This window comes from Engystomops pustulosus, chromosome 8 (assembly GCF_040894005.1).
Source record: "Engystomops pustulosus chromosome 8, aEngPut4.maternal, whole genome shotgun sequence".
NCBI lineage: Eukaryota > Metazoa > Chordata > Amphibia > Anura > Leptodactylidae > Engystomops > Engystomops pustulosus.
This window is the reverse complement of record NC_092418.1, coordinates 118,304,031-118,322,978: the sequence shown is the minus strand read 5'-3', so window position 1 is coordinate 118,322,978 and position 18,948 is coordinate 118,304,031. Positions and strand designations below refer to the sequence as shown.

Sequence of the window (18,948 nt, the reverse complement as noted above, 5' to 3'; positions counted from 1 at the left end):
CGTTTCTTCCAGTGTAGTCACCGAATATTCCAGTGTAGTCACCGAATCTCCGAGTGTAGTCACCGAATCTCCGAGTGTAGTCACCGAATCTCTGAGTGTAGTCCCCGTATCTTCCAGTGTAGTCACCGAATCTTCCCGTGTAGTCACCGAATCTTCCAGTGCAGTCACCGTATCTTCCCGTGTAGTCACCGTATCTTCCCGTGTAGTCACCGTATCTTCCCGTGTAGTCACCGAATCTCCCAGTGTAGTCACCGTATCTTCCAGTGTAGTCACCGAATCTTCCAGTTTAGTCCCCGTATCTTCCAGTGTAGTCACCGTATCTCCCAGTGTAGTCCCCGTTTCTTCCAGTGTAGTCCCCGTATCTTCCCGTGTAGTCACCGTATCTCCCAGTGTAGTCACCGAATCTTCCAGTGTAGTCACCGTATCTTCCAGTGTAGTCACAGTATCTTCCAGTGTAGTCACCGTATCATCCAGTGTAGTCCCTGTATCTTCCAGTGTAGTCACCGTATCTTCCAGTGTAGTCCCCGTATCTTCCAGTGTAGTCACCGTATCTTCCAGTGTAGTCCCCGTATCTCCCAGTGTAGTCCCCGTATCTTCCAGTGTAGTCCCCGTATCTTCCAGTGTAGTCCCTGTATCTTCCAGTGTAGTCCCCGTATCTCCAAGTGTAGTCCCCGTATCTTCCAGTGTTGTCACCGAATCTTCCCGTGTAGTCACCGTATCTTCCAGTGTAGTCCCCGTATCTCCCAGTGTAGTCCCCGTATCTCCCATTGTAGTCCCCGTATCTCCCAGTGTAGTCACCGAATCTCCGATTGTAGTCACCGTATCTTCCCGTGTAGTCACCGAAACTCCCAGTGTAGTCACCGTATCTTCCAGTGTAGTCCCTGTATCTTCCAGTGTAGTCACCGTATCTTTCAGTGTAGTCACCGTGTCTTCCAGTGTAGTCCCTGTATCTCCCAGTGTAGTCACCGTGTCTTCCAGTGTAGTCACCGTGTCTTCCAGTGTAGTCACCGTATCTTCCAGTGTAGTCCCCGTATCTCCAAGTGTAGTCACCGTATCTTCCAGTGTAGTCACCGTATCTTCCCGTGTAGTCACCGTATCTCCCAGTGTAGTCCCCGTATCTCCCATTGTAGTCCCCGTATCTCCCATTGTAGTCCCTGTATCTCCCAGTGTAGTCACCGAATCTCCGATTGTAGTCACCGTATCTTCCCGTTTAGTCACCGAAACTCCCAGTGTAGTCCCTGTATCTTCCAGTGTAGTCCCTGTATCTTCCAGTGTAGTCACCGTATCTTTCAGTGTAGTCACCGTGTCTTCTAGTGTAGTCACCGTATCTTCCAGTGTAGTCACCGTATCTCCCAGTGTAGTCACCGTATCTTCCAGTGTAGTCCCTGTATCTTCCAGTGTAGTCACCGTATCTTCCAGTGTAGTCACCGTATCTTCCCGTGTAGTCCCTGTATCTTCCAGTGTAGTCGCCGTATCTTCCAGTGTAGTCACCGGATCTTCCCGTGTAGTCCCTGTATCTTCCAGTGTAGTCACCGTATCTTCCAGTGTAGTCCCTGTATCTTCCAGTGTAGTCCCTGTATCTTCCAGTGTAGTCACCGTATCTCCCAGTGTAGTCACCGAATCTTCCAGTGTAGTCACTGTATCATCCAGTGTAGTCCCTGTATCTTCCAGTGTAGTCCCTGTATCTTCCAGTGTAGTCACCGAATCTCCCATTGTAGTCCCTGTATCTCCCAGTGTAGTCACCGAATCTCCGATTGTAGTCACCGTATCTTCCCGTTTAGTCACCGAAACTCCCAGTGTAGTCCCTGTATCTTCCAGTGTAGTCCCTGTATCTTCCAGTGTAGTCACCGTATCTTTCAGTGTAGTCACCGTGTCTTTCAGTGTAGTCACCGTGTCTTCTAGTGTAGTCACCGTATCTTCCAGTGTAGTCACCGTATCTCCCAGTGTAGTCACCGTATCTTCCAGTGTAGTCCCTGTATCTTCCAGTGTAGTCACCGTATCTTCCAGTGTAGTCACCGTATCTTCCCGTGTAGTCCCTGTATCTTCCAGTGTAGTCGCCGTATCTTCCAGTGTAGTCACCGTATCTTCCCGTGTAGTCCCTGTATCTTCCAGTGTAGTCACCGTATCTTCCAGTGTAGTCCCTGTATCTTCCAGTGTAGTCCCTGTATCTTCCAGTGTAGTCACCGTATCTCCCAGTGTAGTCACCGAATCTTCCAGTGTAGTCACTGTATCATCCAGTGTAGTCCCTGTATCTTCCAGTGTAGTCCCTGTATCTTCCAGTGTAGTCACCGAATCTCCCAGTGTAGTCACCGTATCTTCCAGTGTAGCCCCTGTATCTTCCAGTGTAGTCACCGTATCTCCGAGTGTAGTCACCGTATCTTCCAGTGTAGTCACCGAATCTCCGAGTGTAGTCACCGTATCTTCCAGTGTAGTCACCGAATCTTCTCGTGTAGTCACCGTATCTTCCCGTGTAGTCACCGTATCTTCCCGTGTAGTCACCGAATCTCCCAGTGTAGTCACCGTATCTTCCAGTTTAGTCACCGAATCTTCCAGTGTAGTCACCGAATCTCCCAGTGTAGTCACCGTATCTTCCAGTGTAGTCACCGTATCTCCCAGTGTAGTCCCCGTTTCTTCCAGTGTAGTCACCGAATATTCCAGTGTAGTCACCGAATCTCCCAGTGTATTCCCTGTATCTTCCAGTGTAGTCCCCTTATCTCCCAGTGTAGTCACCGTATCTTCCCGTGTAGTCACCGTATCTTCCCGTGTAGTCACCGTATCTTCCCGTGTAGTCACCGTATCTTCCCGTGTAGTCACCGTATCTTCCCGTGTAGTCACCGTATCTCCGTGTGTAGTCACCGTATCTTCCAGTGTAGTCACCGTATCTTCCAGTGTAGTCACCGAATCTCTGAGTGTAGTCACCGTATCTTCCAGTGTAGTCCCTGTATCTTCCAGTGTAGTCCCCGTATCTTCCAGTGTAGTCACCGTATATTTTAGTGTAGTCGCCATATCTTCCAGTGTAGTCACCGAATCTCCGAGTGTAGTAACCGTATCTTCCAGTGTAGTCACCGAAACTCCGAGTGTAGTCACCGTATCTTCCAGTGTAGTCACCGAATCTCCGAGTGTAGTCCCCGTATCTTCCAGTGTAGTCACCAAATCTTCCCGTGTAGTCACCGTATCTTCCCATGTAGTCACCGTATCTTCCAGTGTAGTCACCGTATCTTCCAGTGTAGTCACCGAATCTCCCAGTGTAGTCACCGTATCTTCCAGTGTAGTCACCGAATCTTCCAGTGTAGTCCCCGTATCTTCCAGTATAGTCACCGTATCTCCCAGTGTAGTCCCTGTTTCTTCCAGTGTAGTCACCGAATATTCCAGTGTAGTTACCGAATCTCCGAGTGTAGTCACCGAATCTCCGAGTGTAGTCACCGAATCTCTGAGTGTAGTCCCCGTATCTTCCAGTGTAGTCACCGAATCTTCCAGTGTAGTCACCAAATCTTCCAGTGTAGTCACCGTATCTTCCCGTGTAGTCACCGTATCTTCCCGTGTAGTCACCGTATCTTCCCGTGTAGTCACCGAATCTCCCAGTGTAGTCACCGTATCTTCCAGTGTAGTCACCGAATCTTCCAGTTTAGTCCCCGTATCTTCCAGTGTAGTCACCGTATCTCCCAGTGTAGTCCCCGTTTCTTCCAGTGTAGTCCCCGTATCTTCCCGTGTAGTCACCGTATCTTCCAGTGTAGTCACCGTATCTTCTAGTGTAGTCACCGTATTTCCCAGTGTAGTCCCCGTTTCTTCCAGTGTAGTCCCCGTATCTTCCCGTGTAGTCACCGTATCTTCCAGTGTAGTCACCGAATCTTCCAGTGTAGTCCCCGTATCTTCCAGTGTAGTCACCGTATCTTCCAGTGCAGTCCCCTTATCTCCCAGTGTAGTCACCGAATCTTCCAGTGTAGTCCCCTTATCTCCCAGTGTAGTCACCGTATCTTCCCGTGTAGTCACCGTATCTTCCAGTGTAGTCCCCGTATCTCCCAGTGTAGTCACCGAATCTCCCAGTGTAGTCACCGTATCTTCCAGTGTAGTCACCGAATCTTCCAGTTTAGTCCCCGTATCTTCCAGTGTAGTCACCGTATCTCCCAGTGTAGTCCCCGTATCTTCCCGTGTAGTCACCGTATCTCCCAGTGTAGTCACCGAATCTTCCAGTGTAGTCACCGTATCTTCCAGTGTAGTCACAGTATCTTCCAGTGTAGTCACCGTATCATCCAGTGTAGTCACCGTATCTTCCAGTGTAGTCCCCGTATCTCCCAGTGTAGTCCCCGTATCTTCCAGTGTAGTCCCTGTATCTTCCAGTGTAGTCACCGTATCTTCCAGTGTAGTCCCCGTATCTTCCAGTGTAGTCCCCGTATCTTCCAGTGTAGTCACCGAATCTTCCAGTGTAGTCACCGTATCTTCCAGTGTAGTCACCGTATCTTCCAGTGTAGTCACAGTATCTTCCAGTGTAGTCACCGTATCATCCAGTGTAGTCACCGTATCTTCCAGTGTAGTCCCCGTATCTCCCAGTGTAGTCCCCGTATCTTCCAGTGTAGTCCCTGTATCTTCCAGTGTAGTCACCGTATCTTCCAGTGTAGTCCCCGTATCTTCCAGTGTAGTCACCGTATCTTCCAGTGTAGTCCCCGTATCTCCCAGTGTAGTCCCCGTATCTTCCAGTGTAGTCCCCGTATCTTCCAGTGTAGTCCCTGTATCTTCCAGTGTAGTCCCCGTATCTCCAAGTGTAGTCCCCGTATCTTCCAGTGTTGTCACCGAATCTTCCCGTGTAGTCACCGTATCTTCCAGTGTAGTCCCCGTATCTCCCAGTGTAGTCCCCGTATCTCCCATTGTAGTCCCCGTATCTCCCATTGTAGTCCCCGTATCTCCCAGTGTAGTCACCGAATCTCCGATTGTAGTCACCGTATCTTCCCATGTCGTCACCGAAACTCCCAGTGTAGTCACCGTATCTTCCAGTGTAGTCCCTGTATCTTCCAGTGTAGTCACCGTATCTTTCAGTGTAGTCACCGTGTCTTCCAGTGTAGTCCCTGTATCTCCCAGTGTAGTCACCGTGTCTTCCAGTGTAGTCACCGTGTCTTCCAGTGTAGTCCCCGTATCTTCCAGTGTAGTCACCGTATCTTCCAGTGTAGTCACCGTATCTCCAAGTGTAGTCACCGTATCTTCCAGTGTAGTCACCGTGTCTTCCAGTGTAGTCCCTGTATCTCCCAGTGTAGTCACCGTGTCTTCCAGTGTAGTCACCGTATCTCCCAGTGTAGTCACCGTATCTTCCAGTGTAGTCACCGTATCTTCCAGTGTAGTCACCGTATCTTCCCGTGTAGTCACCGTATCTCCCAGTGTAGTCCCCGTATCTCCCATTGTAGTCCCCGTATCTCCCATTGTAGTCCCCGTATCTCCCAGTGTAGTCACCGAATCTCCGATTGTAGTCACCGTATCTTCCCGTTTAGTCACCGAAACTCCCAGTGTAGTCACCGTATCTTCCAGTGTAGTCACCGTATCTTCCAGTGTAGTCACCGAATCTCTGAGTGTAGTCACCGTATCTTCCAGTGTAGTCCCTGTATCTTCCAGTGTAGTCCCCGTATCTTCCAGTGTAGTCACCGTATATTTTAGTGTAGTCGCCATATCTTCCAGTGTAGTCACCAAATCTCCGAGTGTAGTCACCGTATCTTCCAGTGTAGTCACCGAATCTCCGAGTGTAGTCACCGTATCTTCCAGTGTAGTCACCGAATCTCCGAGTGTAGTCCCCGTATCTTCCAGTGTAGTCACCAAATCTTCCCGTGTAGTCACCGTATCTTCCCATGTAGTCACCGTATCTTCCAGTGTAGTCACCGTATCTTCCAGTGTAGTCACCGAATCTCCCAGTGTAGTCACCGTATCTTCCAGTGTAGTCACCGAATCTTCCAGTGTAGTCCCCGTATCTTCCAGTATAGTCACCGTATCTCCCAGTGTAGTCCCCGTTTCTTCCAGTGTAGTCACCGAATATTCCAGTGTAGTCACCGAATCTCCGAGTGTAGTCACCGAATCTCCGAGTGTAGTCACCGAATCTCTGAGTGTAGTCCCCGTATCTTCCAGTGTAGTCACCGAATCTTCCCGTGTAGTCACCGAATCTTCCAGTGTAGTCACCGTATCTTCCCGTGTAGTCACCGTATCTTCCCGTGTAGTCACCGTATCTTCCCGTGTAGTCACCGAATCTCCCAGTGTAGTCACCGTATCTTCCAGTGTAGTCACCGAATCTTCCAGTTTAGTCCCCGTATCTTCCAGTGTAGTCACCGTATCTCCCAGTGTAGTCCCCGTTTCTTCCAGTGTAGTCCCCGTATCTTCCCGTGTAGTCACCGTATCTTCCAGTGTAGTCACCGTATCTTCCAGTGTAGTCACCGTATTTCCCAGTGTAGTCCCCGTTTCTTCCAGTGTAGTCCCCGTATCTTCCCGTGTAGTCACCGAATATTCCAGTGTAGTCACCGAATCTTCCAGTGTAGTCCCCGTATCTTCCAGTGTAGTCACCGTATCTTCCAGTGCAGTCCCCTTATCTCCCAGTGTAGTCACCGAATCTTCCAGTGTAGTCCCCTTATCTCCCAGTGTAGTCACCGTATCTTCCCGTGTAGTCACCGTATCTTCCAGTGTAGTCCCCGTATCTCCCAGTGTAGTCACCGAATCTCCCAGTGTAGTCACCGTATCTTCGAGTGTAGTCACCGAATCTTCCAGTTTAGTCCCCGTATCTTCCAGTGTAGTCACCGTATCTCCCAGTGTAGTCCCCGTTTCTTCCAGTGTAGTCCCCGTATCTTCCCGTGTAGTCACCGTATCTCCCAGTGTAGTCACCGAATCTTCCAGTGTAGTCACCGTATCTTCCAGTGTAGTCACAGTATCTTCCAGTGTAGTCATTGTATCATCCAGTGTAGTCACCGTATCTTCCAGTGTAGTCCCCGTATCTCCCAGTGTAGTCCCCGTATCTTCCAGTGTAGTCCCTGTATCTTCCAGTGTAGTCACCGTATCTTCCAGTGTAGTCCCCGTATCTTCCAGTGTAGTCCCTGTATCTTCCAGTGTAGTCACTGAATCTTCCAGTGTAGTCACCGTATCTTCCAGTGTAGTCACCGTATCTTCCAGTGTAGTCACAGTATCTTCCAGTGTAGTCACCGTATCATCCAGTGTAGTCACCGTATCTTCCAGTGTAGTCCCCGTATCTCCCAGTGTAGTCCCCGTATCTTCCAGTGTAGTCCCTGTATCTTCCAGTGTAGTGACCGTATCTTCCAGTGTAGTCCCCGTATCTTCCAGTGTAGTCACCGTATCTTCCAGTGTAGTCCCCGTATCTCCCAGGGTAGTCCCCGTATCTTCCAGTGTAGTCCCCGTATCTTCCAGTGTAGTCCCTGTATCTTCCAGTGTAGTCCCCGTATCTCCAAGTGTAGTCCCCGTATCTTCCAGTGTTGTCACCGAATCTTCCCGTGTAGTCACCGTATCTTCCAGTGTAGTCCCCGTATCTCCCAGTGTAGTCCCCGTATCTCCCATTGTAGTCCCCGTATCTCCCAGTGTAGTCACCGAATCTCCGATTGTAGTCACCGTATCTTCCCGTGTAGTCACCGAAACTCCCAGTGTAGTCACCGTATCTTCCAGTGTAGTCCCTGTATCTTCCAGTGTAGTCACCGTATCTTTCAGTGTAGTCACCGTGTCTTCCAGTGTAGTCCCTGTATCTCCCAGTGTAGTCACCGTGTCTTCCAGTGTAGTCACCGTGTCTTCCAGTGTAGTCACCGTATCTTCAAGTGTAGTCACCGTATCTCCAAGTGTAGTCACCGTATCTTCCAGTGTAGTCACCGTATCATCCAGTGTAGTCACCGTATCTTCCAGTGTAGTCCCCGTATCTCCCAGTGTAGTCCCCGTATCTTCCAGTGTAGTCCCTGTATCTTCCAGTGTAGTCACCGTATCTTCCAGTGTAGTCCCCGTATCTTCCAGTGTAGTCACCGTATCTTCCAGTGTAGTCCCCGTATCTCCCAGTGTAGTCCCCGTATCTTCCCGTGTAGTCACCCTATCTTCCCGTGTAGTCACCGAATCTCCCAGTGTAGTCACCGTATCTTCCAGTGTAGTCACCGAATCTTCCAGTGTAGTCACCGAATCTCCCAGTGTAGTCACCGTATCTTCCAGTGTAGTCACCGTATCTCCCAGTGTAGTCCCCGTTTCTTCCAGTGTAGTCACCGAATATTCCAGTGTAGTCACCGAATCTCCCAGTGTATTCCCTGTATCTTCCAGTGTAGTCCCCTTATCTCCCAGTGTAGTCACCGTATCTTCCCGTGTAGTCACCGTATCTTCCCGTGTAGTCACCGTATCTTCCCGTGTAGTCACCGTATCTCCGTGTGTAGTCACCGTATCTTCCAGTGTAGTCACCGTATCTTCCAGTGTAGTCACCGAATCTCTGAGTGTAGTCACCGTATCTTCCAGTGTAGTCCCTGTATCTTCCAGTGTAGTCCCCGTATCTTCCAGTGTAGTCACCGTATATTTTAGTGTAGTCGCCATATCTTCCAGTGTAGTCACCGAATCTCCGAGTGTAGTCACCGTATCTTCCAGTGTAGTCACCGAATCTCCGAGTGTAATCACCGTATCTTCCAGTGTAGTCACCGAATCTCCGAGTGTAGTCCCCGTATCTTCCAGTGTAGTCACCAAATCTTCCCGTGTAGTCACCGTATCTTCCAGTGTAGTCACCGTATCTTCCAGTGTAGTCACCGAATCTCCCAGTGTAGTCACCGTATCTTCCAGTGTAGTCACCGAATCTTCCAGTGTAGTCCCCGTATCTTCCAGTATAGTCAACGTATCTCCCAGTGTAGTCCCCGTTTCTTCCAGTGTAGTCACCGAATATTCCAGTGTAGTCACCGAATCTCCGAGTGTAGTCACCGAATCTCCGAGTGTAGTCACCGAATCTCTGAGTGTAGTCCCCGTATCTTCCCGTGTAGTCACCGTATCTTCCAGTGTAGTCACCGAATCTCCCAGTGTAGTCACCGTATCTTCCCGTGTAGTCACCGTATCTTCCCATGTAGTCACCGTATCTTCCCGTGTAGTCACCGAATCTCCCAGTGTAGTCACCGTATCTTCCAGTGTAGTCACCGAATCTTCCAGTTTAGTCCCCGTATCTTCCAGTGTAGTCACCGTATCTCCCAGTGTAGTCCCCGTTTCTTCCAGTGTAGTCCCTGTATCTTCCCGTGTAGTCACCGTATCTTCCAGTGTAGTCACCGTATCTTCCAGTGTAGTCACCGTATTTCCCAGTGTAGTCCCCGTTTCTTCCAGTGTAGTCCCTGTATCTTCCCGTGTAGTCACCGAATATTCCAGTGTAGTCACCGAATCTCCCAGTGTAGTCCCCGTATCTTCCAGTGTAGTCACCGTATCTTCCAGTGCAGTCCCCTTATCTCCCAGTGTAGTCACCGAATCTTCCAGTGTAGTCCCCTTATCTCCCAGTGTAGTCACCGTATCTTCCCGTGTAGTCACCGTATCTTCCAGTGTAGTCCCCGTATCTCCCAGTGTAGTCACCGAATCTCCCAGTGTAGTCACCGTATCTTCCAGTGTAGTCACCGAATCTTCCAGTTTAGTCCCCGTATCTTCCAGTGTAGTCACCGTATCTCCCAGTGTAGTCCCCGTTTCTTCCAGTGTAGTCACCGAATATTCCAGTGTAGTCACCGAATCTCCCAGTGTAGTCACCGTATCTTCCAGTGTAGACACCGTATCTTCTAGTGCAGTCCTCTTATCTCCCAGTGTAGTCACCGTATCTTCCCGTGTAGTCACCGTATCTTCCCGTGTAGTCACCGTATCTTCCCGTGTAGTCACCGTATCTTCCAGTGTAGTCACCGAATCTTCTAGTGTAGTCCCCGTATCTTCCAGTGTAGTCACCGTATCTCCCAGTGTAGTCACCGTATCTTCCAGTGTAGTCACCGTATCTTCCCGTGTAGTCACCGTATCTTCCCGTGTAGTCACCGAATCTCCCAGTGTAGTCACCGTTTCTTCCAGTGTATTCACCGAATGTTCCAGTGTAGTCACCGAATCTCCGAGTGTAGTCCCCGTATCTTCCAGTGTAGTCACCGAATCTCCCAGTGTAGTCCCCGTATCTTCCAGTGTAGTCACCGAATCTTCCAGTTTAGTCCCAGTATCTTCCAGTGTAGTCACCGTATCTTCCAGTGTAGTCACCGTATCTTCCAGTGTAGTCACCGAATATTCCAGTGTAGTCACCGAATCTCCCAGTGTAGTCACCGTATCTTCCAGTGTAGACACCGTATCTTCTAGTGTAGACACCGTATCTTCTAGTGCAGTCCTCTTATCTCCCAGTGTAGTCACCGTATCTTCCCGTGTAGTCACCGTATCTTCCCGTGTAGTCACCGAATCTCCCAGTGTAGTCACCGTATCTTCCAGTGTAGTCACTGAATCTCCCAGTGTAGTCACCGTATCTTCCAGTGTAGTCACCGAATCTTCCAGTGTAGTCCCCGTATCTTCCAGTGTAGTCACCGTATCTCCCAGTGTAGTCACCGTATCTTCCAGTGTAGTCACCGTATCTTCCCGTGTAGTCACCGAATCTCCCAGTGTAGTCACCGTTTCTTCCAGTGTATTCACCGAATATTCCAGTGTAGTCACCGAATCTCCGAGTGTAGTCACCGAATCTCCGAGTGTAGTCCCCGTATCTTCCAGTGTAGTCACCGAATCTTCCAGTTTAGTCCCAGTATCTTCCAGTGTAGTCACCGTATCACCCAGTGTAGTCCCCGTTTCTTCCAGTGTAGTCACCGAATATTCCAGTGTAGTCACCGTATCTCCCAATGTAGTCACCGAATATTCCAGTGTAGTCACCGAATATTCCAGTGTAGTCACCGAATATTCCAGTGTAGTCACCGAATCTCCCAGTGTAGTCACCGTATCTTCCAGTGCAGTCCCCTTATCTCCCAGTGTAGTCACCGTATCTTCCAGTGTAGTCACCGTATCTCCCAGTGTAGTCACCGTATCACCCAGTGTAGTCCCCGTTTCTTCCAGTGTAGTCACCGAATATTCCAGTGTAGTCACCGTATCTCCCAATGTAGTCACCGAATATTCCAGTGTAGTCACCGAATATTCCAGTGTAGTCACCGAATATTCCAGTGTAGTCACCGAATCTCCCAGTGTAGTCACCGTATCTTCCAGTGCAGTCCCCTTATCTCCCAGTGTAGTCACCGTATCTTCCAGTGTAGTCACCGTATCTTCCAGTGTAGTCACCGAATCTTCCAGTGTAGTCCCCGTATCTTCCAGTGTAGTCACCGAATCTTCCAGTGTAGTCACCGAATCTTCCAGTGTAGTCCCCGTTTCTTCCAGTGTATTCACCGAATATTCCAGTGTAGTCACCGAATCTCCGAGTGTAGTCACCGAATCTCCGAGTGTAGTCCCCGTATCTTCCAGTGTAGTCACCGAATCTCCCAGTGTAGTCCCCGTATCTTCCAGTGTAGTCACCGTATCTTCCACTGTAGTCCCCGTTTCTTCCAGTGTAGTCACCGAATCTCCCAGTGTAGTCACCGTATCTTCCCGTGTAGTCCCCGTATCTTCCTGTATTGTCATCCCATCTTCCAGTGTCACATCGGATTTGGTGTTTCTGTTGATCTTCAACTGATTGGTCTCCATTTTCAACGAATTGTTTATTTGTGTTTCTAACAGATCTTTGTCTTCATTCCCCAACGTAGAAGAATGTGTCGGCCTCAGAGCAGTGACTATTTCTTCATCAGAAGCACAAAGATCTTCAAAGGCAGAGTCTGTCTCCTCACCAGAGGTATCGGTCTCTTTCCCAGAATAATAATAGCTCTCTGGTCCAGCGTCTTCCTCAGAGATATCGCCATCTTCACAAGATGTAACAGGATCGCTCTGCACAGGGGAAATGAGTCTCCACATACGATGAATAACGAACCTCAACCTGGAAAATAAAGGAGAATTTACGGTATTTCATTTATTTGCGCTTTAATTCTGTTTTATGTATAAGAAGCAGATGTGAGGTTAAAAATCAAAGCCTGCCCTGCCGAGAACCTGTCCTATGACTGTCTACAGTGTTCAGTGTTGGACTGGCCCACCAGAGACTCGGAGGATCCTCCGCTGGGCCCTGGCTCAACCCAATACTGAACCCCAGAGGTCCATCAGAAAACAACACAATTTGGAGGCTGCTAGAGTATATTTCCAGGGGGATACTGAAGAGTGGGCCCCCAGATTGATTTTCTCTGGTGGGCCTAAGCCCGACACTTGCAGTGTTTATCTTCAGGTGTCAGCCAGACCCTCCAATTTCTGTCCCTTCTACTTCTTTCCATGAGTACCTTCCACTTTCGGCTGCTCAGTTTGTAAACCACTACATTAATATTAGTATTTTTTTTTTACCACAGTTGTACGGCTATTATTCTACCCTGCTGTGACACACAACTTTATTCCATCCATGGCAACATGACGAAATATTAAACAAATGGATATACCGGTAGTTCTATAGAAAAGGCATTTTACTGTTTATCTGCAAGGATTGCTTGTCCAGATATGAACCTATATTTTTGGAACCTAATAATAATAATTACTTTATGTATATAGCGCACATGGGTTACACAGCGCTGCACAGAGCTTTCCAAATCAGTCCCTGTCCCCAATGGGGCTCACAATCAACCTAATAGTATGTTTTGTAGTGTGGGAGGAAACTGGAGGACCCGGAGGAAACCCACGCAAACACAGAGAGAACATACAAACTCTTTGCAGATGTTGTCCCTGGGACTTGAACCCAGGACCCAAGTGCTGCAAGGCTGTAGTGCTAACCACTGAGCTACCGTACTGCAAGGCTGTAGTGCTAACCACTGAGCCACTGTGCTGCCCCAACCTATTGCTTCTTCCCAATTTATTATTTATTAAAAAACATGGAATAATTCTTCCATAGATACCCACCTCAGTCTGTACGCCATGCAGGATTCCTCACACACGGTGTCCCGGGAGGTCTCTCCACAGCAGGAATAGGAACCATCTCTATAGGATCCACCATGATTCATGTCCAATATAATGGCTGAAGCCACTGAATAAGAGGTCAGGGGACATAACATGGACTGCGGAGACTCCCGGACTCGGTCACTGTTCTCCTCCAGCGTATGACCGTATCCCAGGAAATGGGAAACCTCATGGATCATTTTCTTTTGTTGGGATTTCGATGTAAGATCCATTTTCCAAAATGGGGCACACAGATAGATGGTTCTGTCCCCAGAGCCGGGGTACACATAGGCATTGGCCGTCTCATCATCCTCAGGGTTTGTATTTTTTGCACACGTCACCTTCTCTAATTCGTGGATCATCTCCTTCACCAGATCGGTGGTGATACATGTGAGCTCATGGTCCTTCATCGTGGCTTTAAACTCCTCGGGATCTTCCACCAGGAGACTTTTCTTCTTCTTTAGAGCATCAGATAAGAGTTGTAGGGTCTGCTCTTTGGCTTCCTCCGCCTGTCTTCTCTGATCCTCACTCAGTGGACATGGATGAAGGGCACTCGGTTCTTTGACTTCCTTGACCTCTCTTTTCTTCATTCTCAGTTTTGCACCATTGAGAGTATTGTCCATTCTGCGGAGGGTTTTTTTGTCCTGCTTCGTTTTATGTTGTGCAGAGGAGGAGCCGCTTTCATTTTCACATGATGACGTGACAAAGTACAAGAATGTTTTCAGTTCCGTATATTCTGGGAAAAGGGGAATCAAATCAACAACAGCAAAGTTTCATCCTTTGATGGTGACAACTTTTTTTGTAATTCCTGCATAAGCACCGATGTCTTACAGAACATTCTAGAATGATGGAACCTTCTGGGGCCAGATGTTTGTTCATTTTATTATAGTGTTGGCAGCTGCTGAAGTTTGGCCTTGTGCTCATTGCCTAAAGATACAGCAGATTGCCTAAAGATTCCGGCAGACTGGGGTGAATCCAATTGGGAAAGACAACCAGACTTTAGAGACTTGATACACAGATCTATTGGGAAAGGTTTGTGTATGGCGCCGCTCCATAACATCAGGACTCATGTGTCTCCTCAAGTCATCCTCGTCCATTAGATGTTCTGGATGGCAGTCAAAGAAAACAGGAAACATAATGAGAATTGCTCTTTCTTGAGATCTAGATTCTAGTGGTGCACGTGGCTGCTTGTATCTTAGCGGTTAACCTATCCTCGACCCATGAGGTTATAGAATGTCTTGGGGTTGGGTGGAGGTTAGGAGAGGGCGCAGGAGTTGATGAGCTATTCCCATCTTAGATGACGGGTCAAGCATTCATCTGATTGCGTGTTCATGATAATATCCTTCAATACTGATGTATTGCAGAGTATTAGCAGTGTCAGTCTATGCACTTGCACACGTCACTGACGCCATCTTACTGGCAGTTCTTGCAGGCAACACTGGGGTCCAGATCGGACCCCAGTAATGCCACAGCAACGATTGGCGCCCCCTAAAAAAAACCCCAGAGGCATGTTGGATGCCGCGGTCGAGCTCCGAGCGCGGGTGTTACACTGGGGTGCCGGCACCCCGTGTTTTCCGATGCCGATTCGGCTCAGATTTTGAGCTGAACCGGCAGCGGCTCTGTGTCCGATATATCAGACGCTGAGCGCTAAGTCACTGCACTCAGGGTCCGATATATATCGGACGCTGAGTGTGAACCGGTTAAGATACTTGTCACCACCATGTTTTTCACCTGGTTTGTCTGAATTTGCTTAGTTGTTTACTGTACTGTACATTTATCCAAGTTGGGGACCGGTGCCCAGTTGTGGCCTATGGGTTTAGCACAGGGCTGGCAAGTAGGAAGGGACAGAGCTTGTGGAAAGTGCAGGGCTTGGGCTTCTGCAGTGGCCCTGCATATTCTGTATAGGAGCAGTAAGCAAGCTGTTAACCATAGAGTTAGCGGTAACCTAAGGCGAAATGGGCACGACCTTTATACATTAGACAAATGAATGTTCAATTAAGAACGTATTGGTAAACACAAGCAGAAGGACAATCATGTCAATGGAACTGATAGTGTAAGTGATGGAATAACGGACCGTAGGAGTTCAGTACCTGTTGTCTTGTGCTTACTCACCTCCTCAGGCTCCAGTACTGTCCGCAGCCTAAGTCCAGGTCCAGAAGGAGCTGGCGGGAGCCAAGTGCCCAGAACCTCTATAAAGGCAGCAGGAATCCTCGGAGTTTGGGGATTTGATGTAGAGCTGCACCCCGATATCCTCTTCTTATTGTTAGTTCACGTCCCCTTTCTTACACCCAGCCTGTAACCCCATGCCCCCTCTTTCTCACAGCCAGCTCCTCATTTATGCTCGCTAGTTTTTGGCAGTTTTCTGGCGCACAAGGCCAGAAATAATCGCAATTCCTACTGTACAGCCGGGAATTGCGAATTATTTCCCCTCTTACACCCCCGACACACCAAGTGAGATTGGAAGGAGTGTGAAAGGGGCTCGTCGCTTGGGGAAGTGATCTAATATTAGGAAATACAAAAGCGAGATTGCGCTCCCCTAAAGTACTTAAGACGTTGGAGACCCCAATTTATCCCTATTAGGTTGGGGGATCACCTTATAAAATGCTTGGCTCAAGCCTTTCATTAAATATCCTGCCCAACAGTCAGATACCGCGTGTAGACGGCACTCGGTGGTTAGGAGTTGGGGAGACCAGGGAGGGGTGACAGGAATGGCGCGAGCTGGATGGGAACCCTTCAGGAAAGGAGTCCACACTTCATAACTATTGTTGCTTTATTGATGACGCGTTTCGGAGACGCACCGTCACCTTCTCCAGATCAATGCGTGTGGGAAGTATTGCTGAGAGGGGTGGACTAGGGCAGGGCCGTATCATAGGGGCCCCCACCACCCTTCATCCGGCAATGACTACAGGTGTCTGCCTGTGTCTACAGTGGTATACGGAGAAGGTGCAGGATGTTCCTACCCTATGCCTGCGCACTAGCTATAGTATGAACAGACACAGGTAGGACTGTATGTCAGTGCAGCCATCCCCTGGATTCACCAGGTCGGAGACTCCGGATATTTCCAGTGCAGTATTAGCCCAAATGGCACCAACAAATGTTTGGCCACTAAGAACTATTAAGGAATACAGGAGACATTATATAACAAGACCAGGGAAGATGGGCAAAGGCAAACATACATATATACATACTTACATACCTACATACATACATATATACATACTTACATACCTACATATACATACATATATACATACTTACATACCTACATACATACATATATACATACTTACATACCTACATATACATACATATATACATACTTACATACCTACATACATACATATATACATACTTACATACCTACATATACATACATACTTACATACCTACATACATACATATATACATACATATATACATACATACATACCTACATATACATACATATTCATACATACTTACATACCTACATACATACATATATACATACTTACATACCTACATATACATACATATACATACATACTTACATACCTACATACATACATATATACATACTTACATACCTACATATACATACATATACATACATACTTACATACCTACATATACATACATACATACTTACATACATATACATACATACTTACATACATATACATACATACTTACATACATACATATACATACATACTTACATACCTACATATACATACATATACATACATACTTACATACCTACATATACATACATATACATACATACTTACATACCTACATATACATACATATACATACATACTTACATACCTACATACATACATATATACATACTTACATACCTACATACATACATATATACATACTTACATACCTACATATACATATACATACATACTTACATACCTACATACATACATATATACATACTTACATACCTACATATACATACATATACATACATACTTACATACCTACATACATACATATATACATACTTACATACCTACATACATACATATACATACATACATATATATATACTTACATACCTACATACATACATATACATACATACTTACATACCTACATACATACATATATACATACTTACATACCTACATATACATACATATACATACATACTTACATACCTACATACATACATATATACATACTTACATACCTACATATACATACATATACATACATACTTACATACCTACATACATACATATATACATACTTACATACCTACATACATACATATACATACATACATATATATATACTTACATACCTACATACATACATATACATACATACTTACTTACATACCTACATATACATACATACATACATACCTACATACATACAGATACCACAGAACTAAAAATAACTACTGAATGGGGAAAAGGTTGAGCACTACTGCATAGTGATGGGAATTCCGGCTCTTCTTAGTGATCTGGCTCATTAGGCTCAGCTAACTAAGAAGAGCCGGTCATTTTGTCTCCTAAACGGCTCCCTATTACATGTATAATAGGGAGCCGCAGGCCAGTCAGTCACCCCACGTCACACCACTTTTAACACGATTTTATCGGGTTAAAGGGGGCGTGGTGAGTCATTCAGGGGCAGGGTTTAGTGAGCCGGCTCATGTCGTTCATGAACAAGAGCCGGCTCTTTGTGTCGGCTGGTTGGCGAACAATCCTTCACTATCACTGCATCTCTTAAATAAAGTTGTCTTGCAGCGCTCTCCTGTCATCTAATCTTCTTACAGAAAGGTGACCTGTGTGAATGAGCGCCGAGGTGGCTGGAATTATAGAGATGTACATGCAGTTGTCACAGGGGCCCCCGCGATCCATGTTGCGGATCGCGGGTGCACCTGTGCTCCGATATGTGCGGCCCGTCCCGCAACTTACCTGTCCTTACCTTACCTCTTAAGCATACCTCCCAACTTTTGGGCGAGAGAAAGAGGGACAAAAAGCCCCTCCCCCTTTTTCTAAACCACGCCCATTGCCACACCCACATAGTATAATATTGACCTTGATGGTCCCCACATAGAACAATGCCCCCCCCCGTGGACCCGTATAATTACACCTAATGCAACTCTGCAACATATAAAACCCCTCTTTAAATTTCTCTATCCTCCTCATTCTGTGGCCTCCTGTCCTCCATCCTTCTCCAATATCCTCCATCCTCCTCCTCCTTAGACTGGGAGGTAGTAAACATCACCCATGTAACTACACATTAAGGCACTTTAGTAAAGATACATAATCCTACCCGTAACATTAACCCCATAAACCATTTATAACTAAACATAACTAAGAAATGATGACACGAGGCTCCTGTTGGGCAGAAAAGGTCACAGCTATTTATTGCTGATAAACACAATTATTATTATTTTAATATTCTCAAAATCAGCCGCAATCTCTGTTCGTTTCTTTGGAAACCATCGCTGCCGAAGTGGTTTGTTCATCCGGACTCCCGAACCACCACTTCGACTTCCGAAAAAATCCACATCAATTCTCTTTTCCGCCAGCTGTGACTTGAGATGAGCACCGAAAACCATTATTACTTTAATACTCAAAATTACCCACAATCTCCGTCCGTCTCTTTGTAAACCATCGCTGCCCGAAGCGGTTTGCTCAACCGGACTCCCGAATTAGCACTTCGACTTCCGGGCAAAATCCACATCAATTCTCATTTTCCGTCAGCTGTGACTTGAGATGATCACTGAAAACCGAAAACATCAAAACACAAAAACCAAGTAACAGTAGGGAGGGAGGGAGGGACAGCTTGAAGATGGCGCGGGCAAGAGGAAGTGCAGGCCCAGTGCCTGCCCTATAAAGGCTCAGCTATGGGAGGGAGGGAGGGACAGCTTGAAGATGGCGCGGGCAAGAGGAAGTGCAGGCCCAGTGCCCGCCCTATAAAGGCTATGGGAGGGAGGGAGGGAGGGACAGCCTGAAGATGGCGCGGGCAAGAGGAAGTGCAGGC

General features: G+C 47.3%; 2 protein-coding genes across 2 annotated transcripts in view; both read right to left on the bottom strand.

The window, feature by feature from the left end:
* The window catches only part of LOC140075952 (uncharacterized), a 364,396-nt gene that overhangs the window by 307,348 nt on the left and 38,100 nt on the right, over positions 1–18,948 (bottom strand). The window lies entirely within an intron of this gene.
* LOC140075536 (uncharacterized) overlaps positions 1–18,948 on the bottom strand; it is a 53,583-nt gene that overhangs the window by 20,339 nt on the left and 14,296 nt on the right. The window contains exons 2-3 of the mRNA XM_072121616.1: positions 12,919–13,690; positions 11,590–11,920 (exon numbers count right to left, since the gene is read on the bottom strand). Coding sequence (XP_071977717.1) covers positions 11,590–11,920; positions 12,919–13,690 — 1,103 coding nt within the window. The remainder of the gene's footprint in view (positions 1–11,589; positions 11,921–12,918; positions 13,691–18,948) is intronic.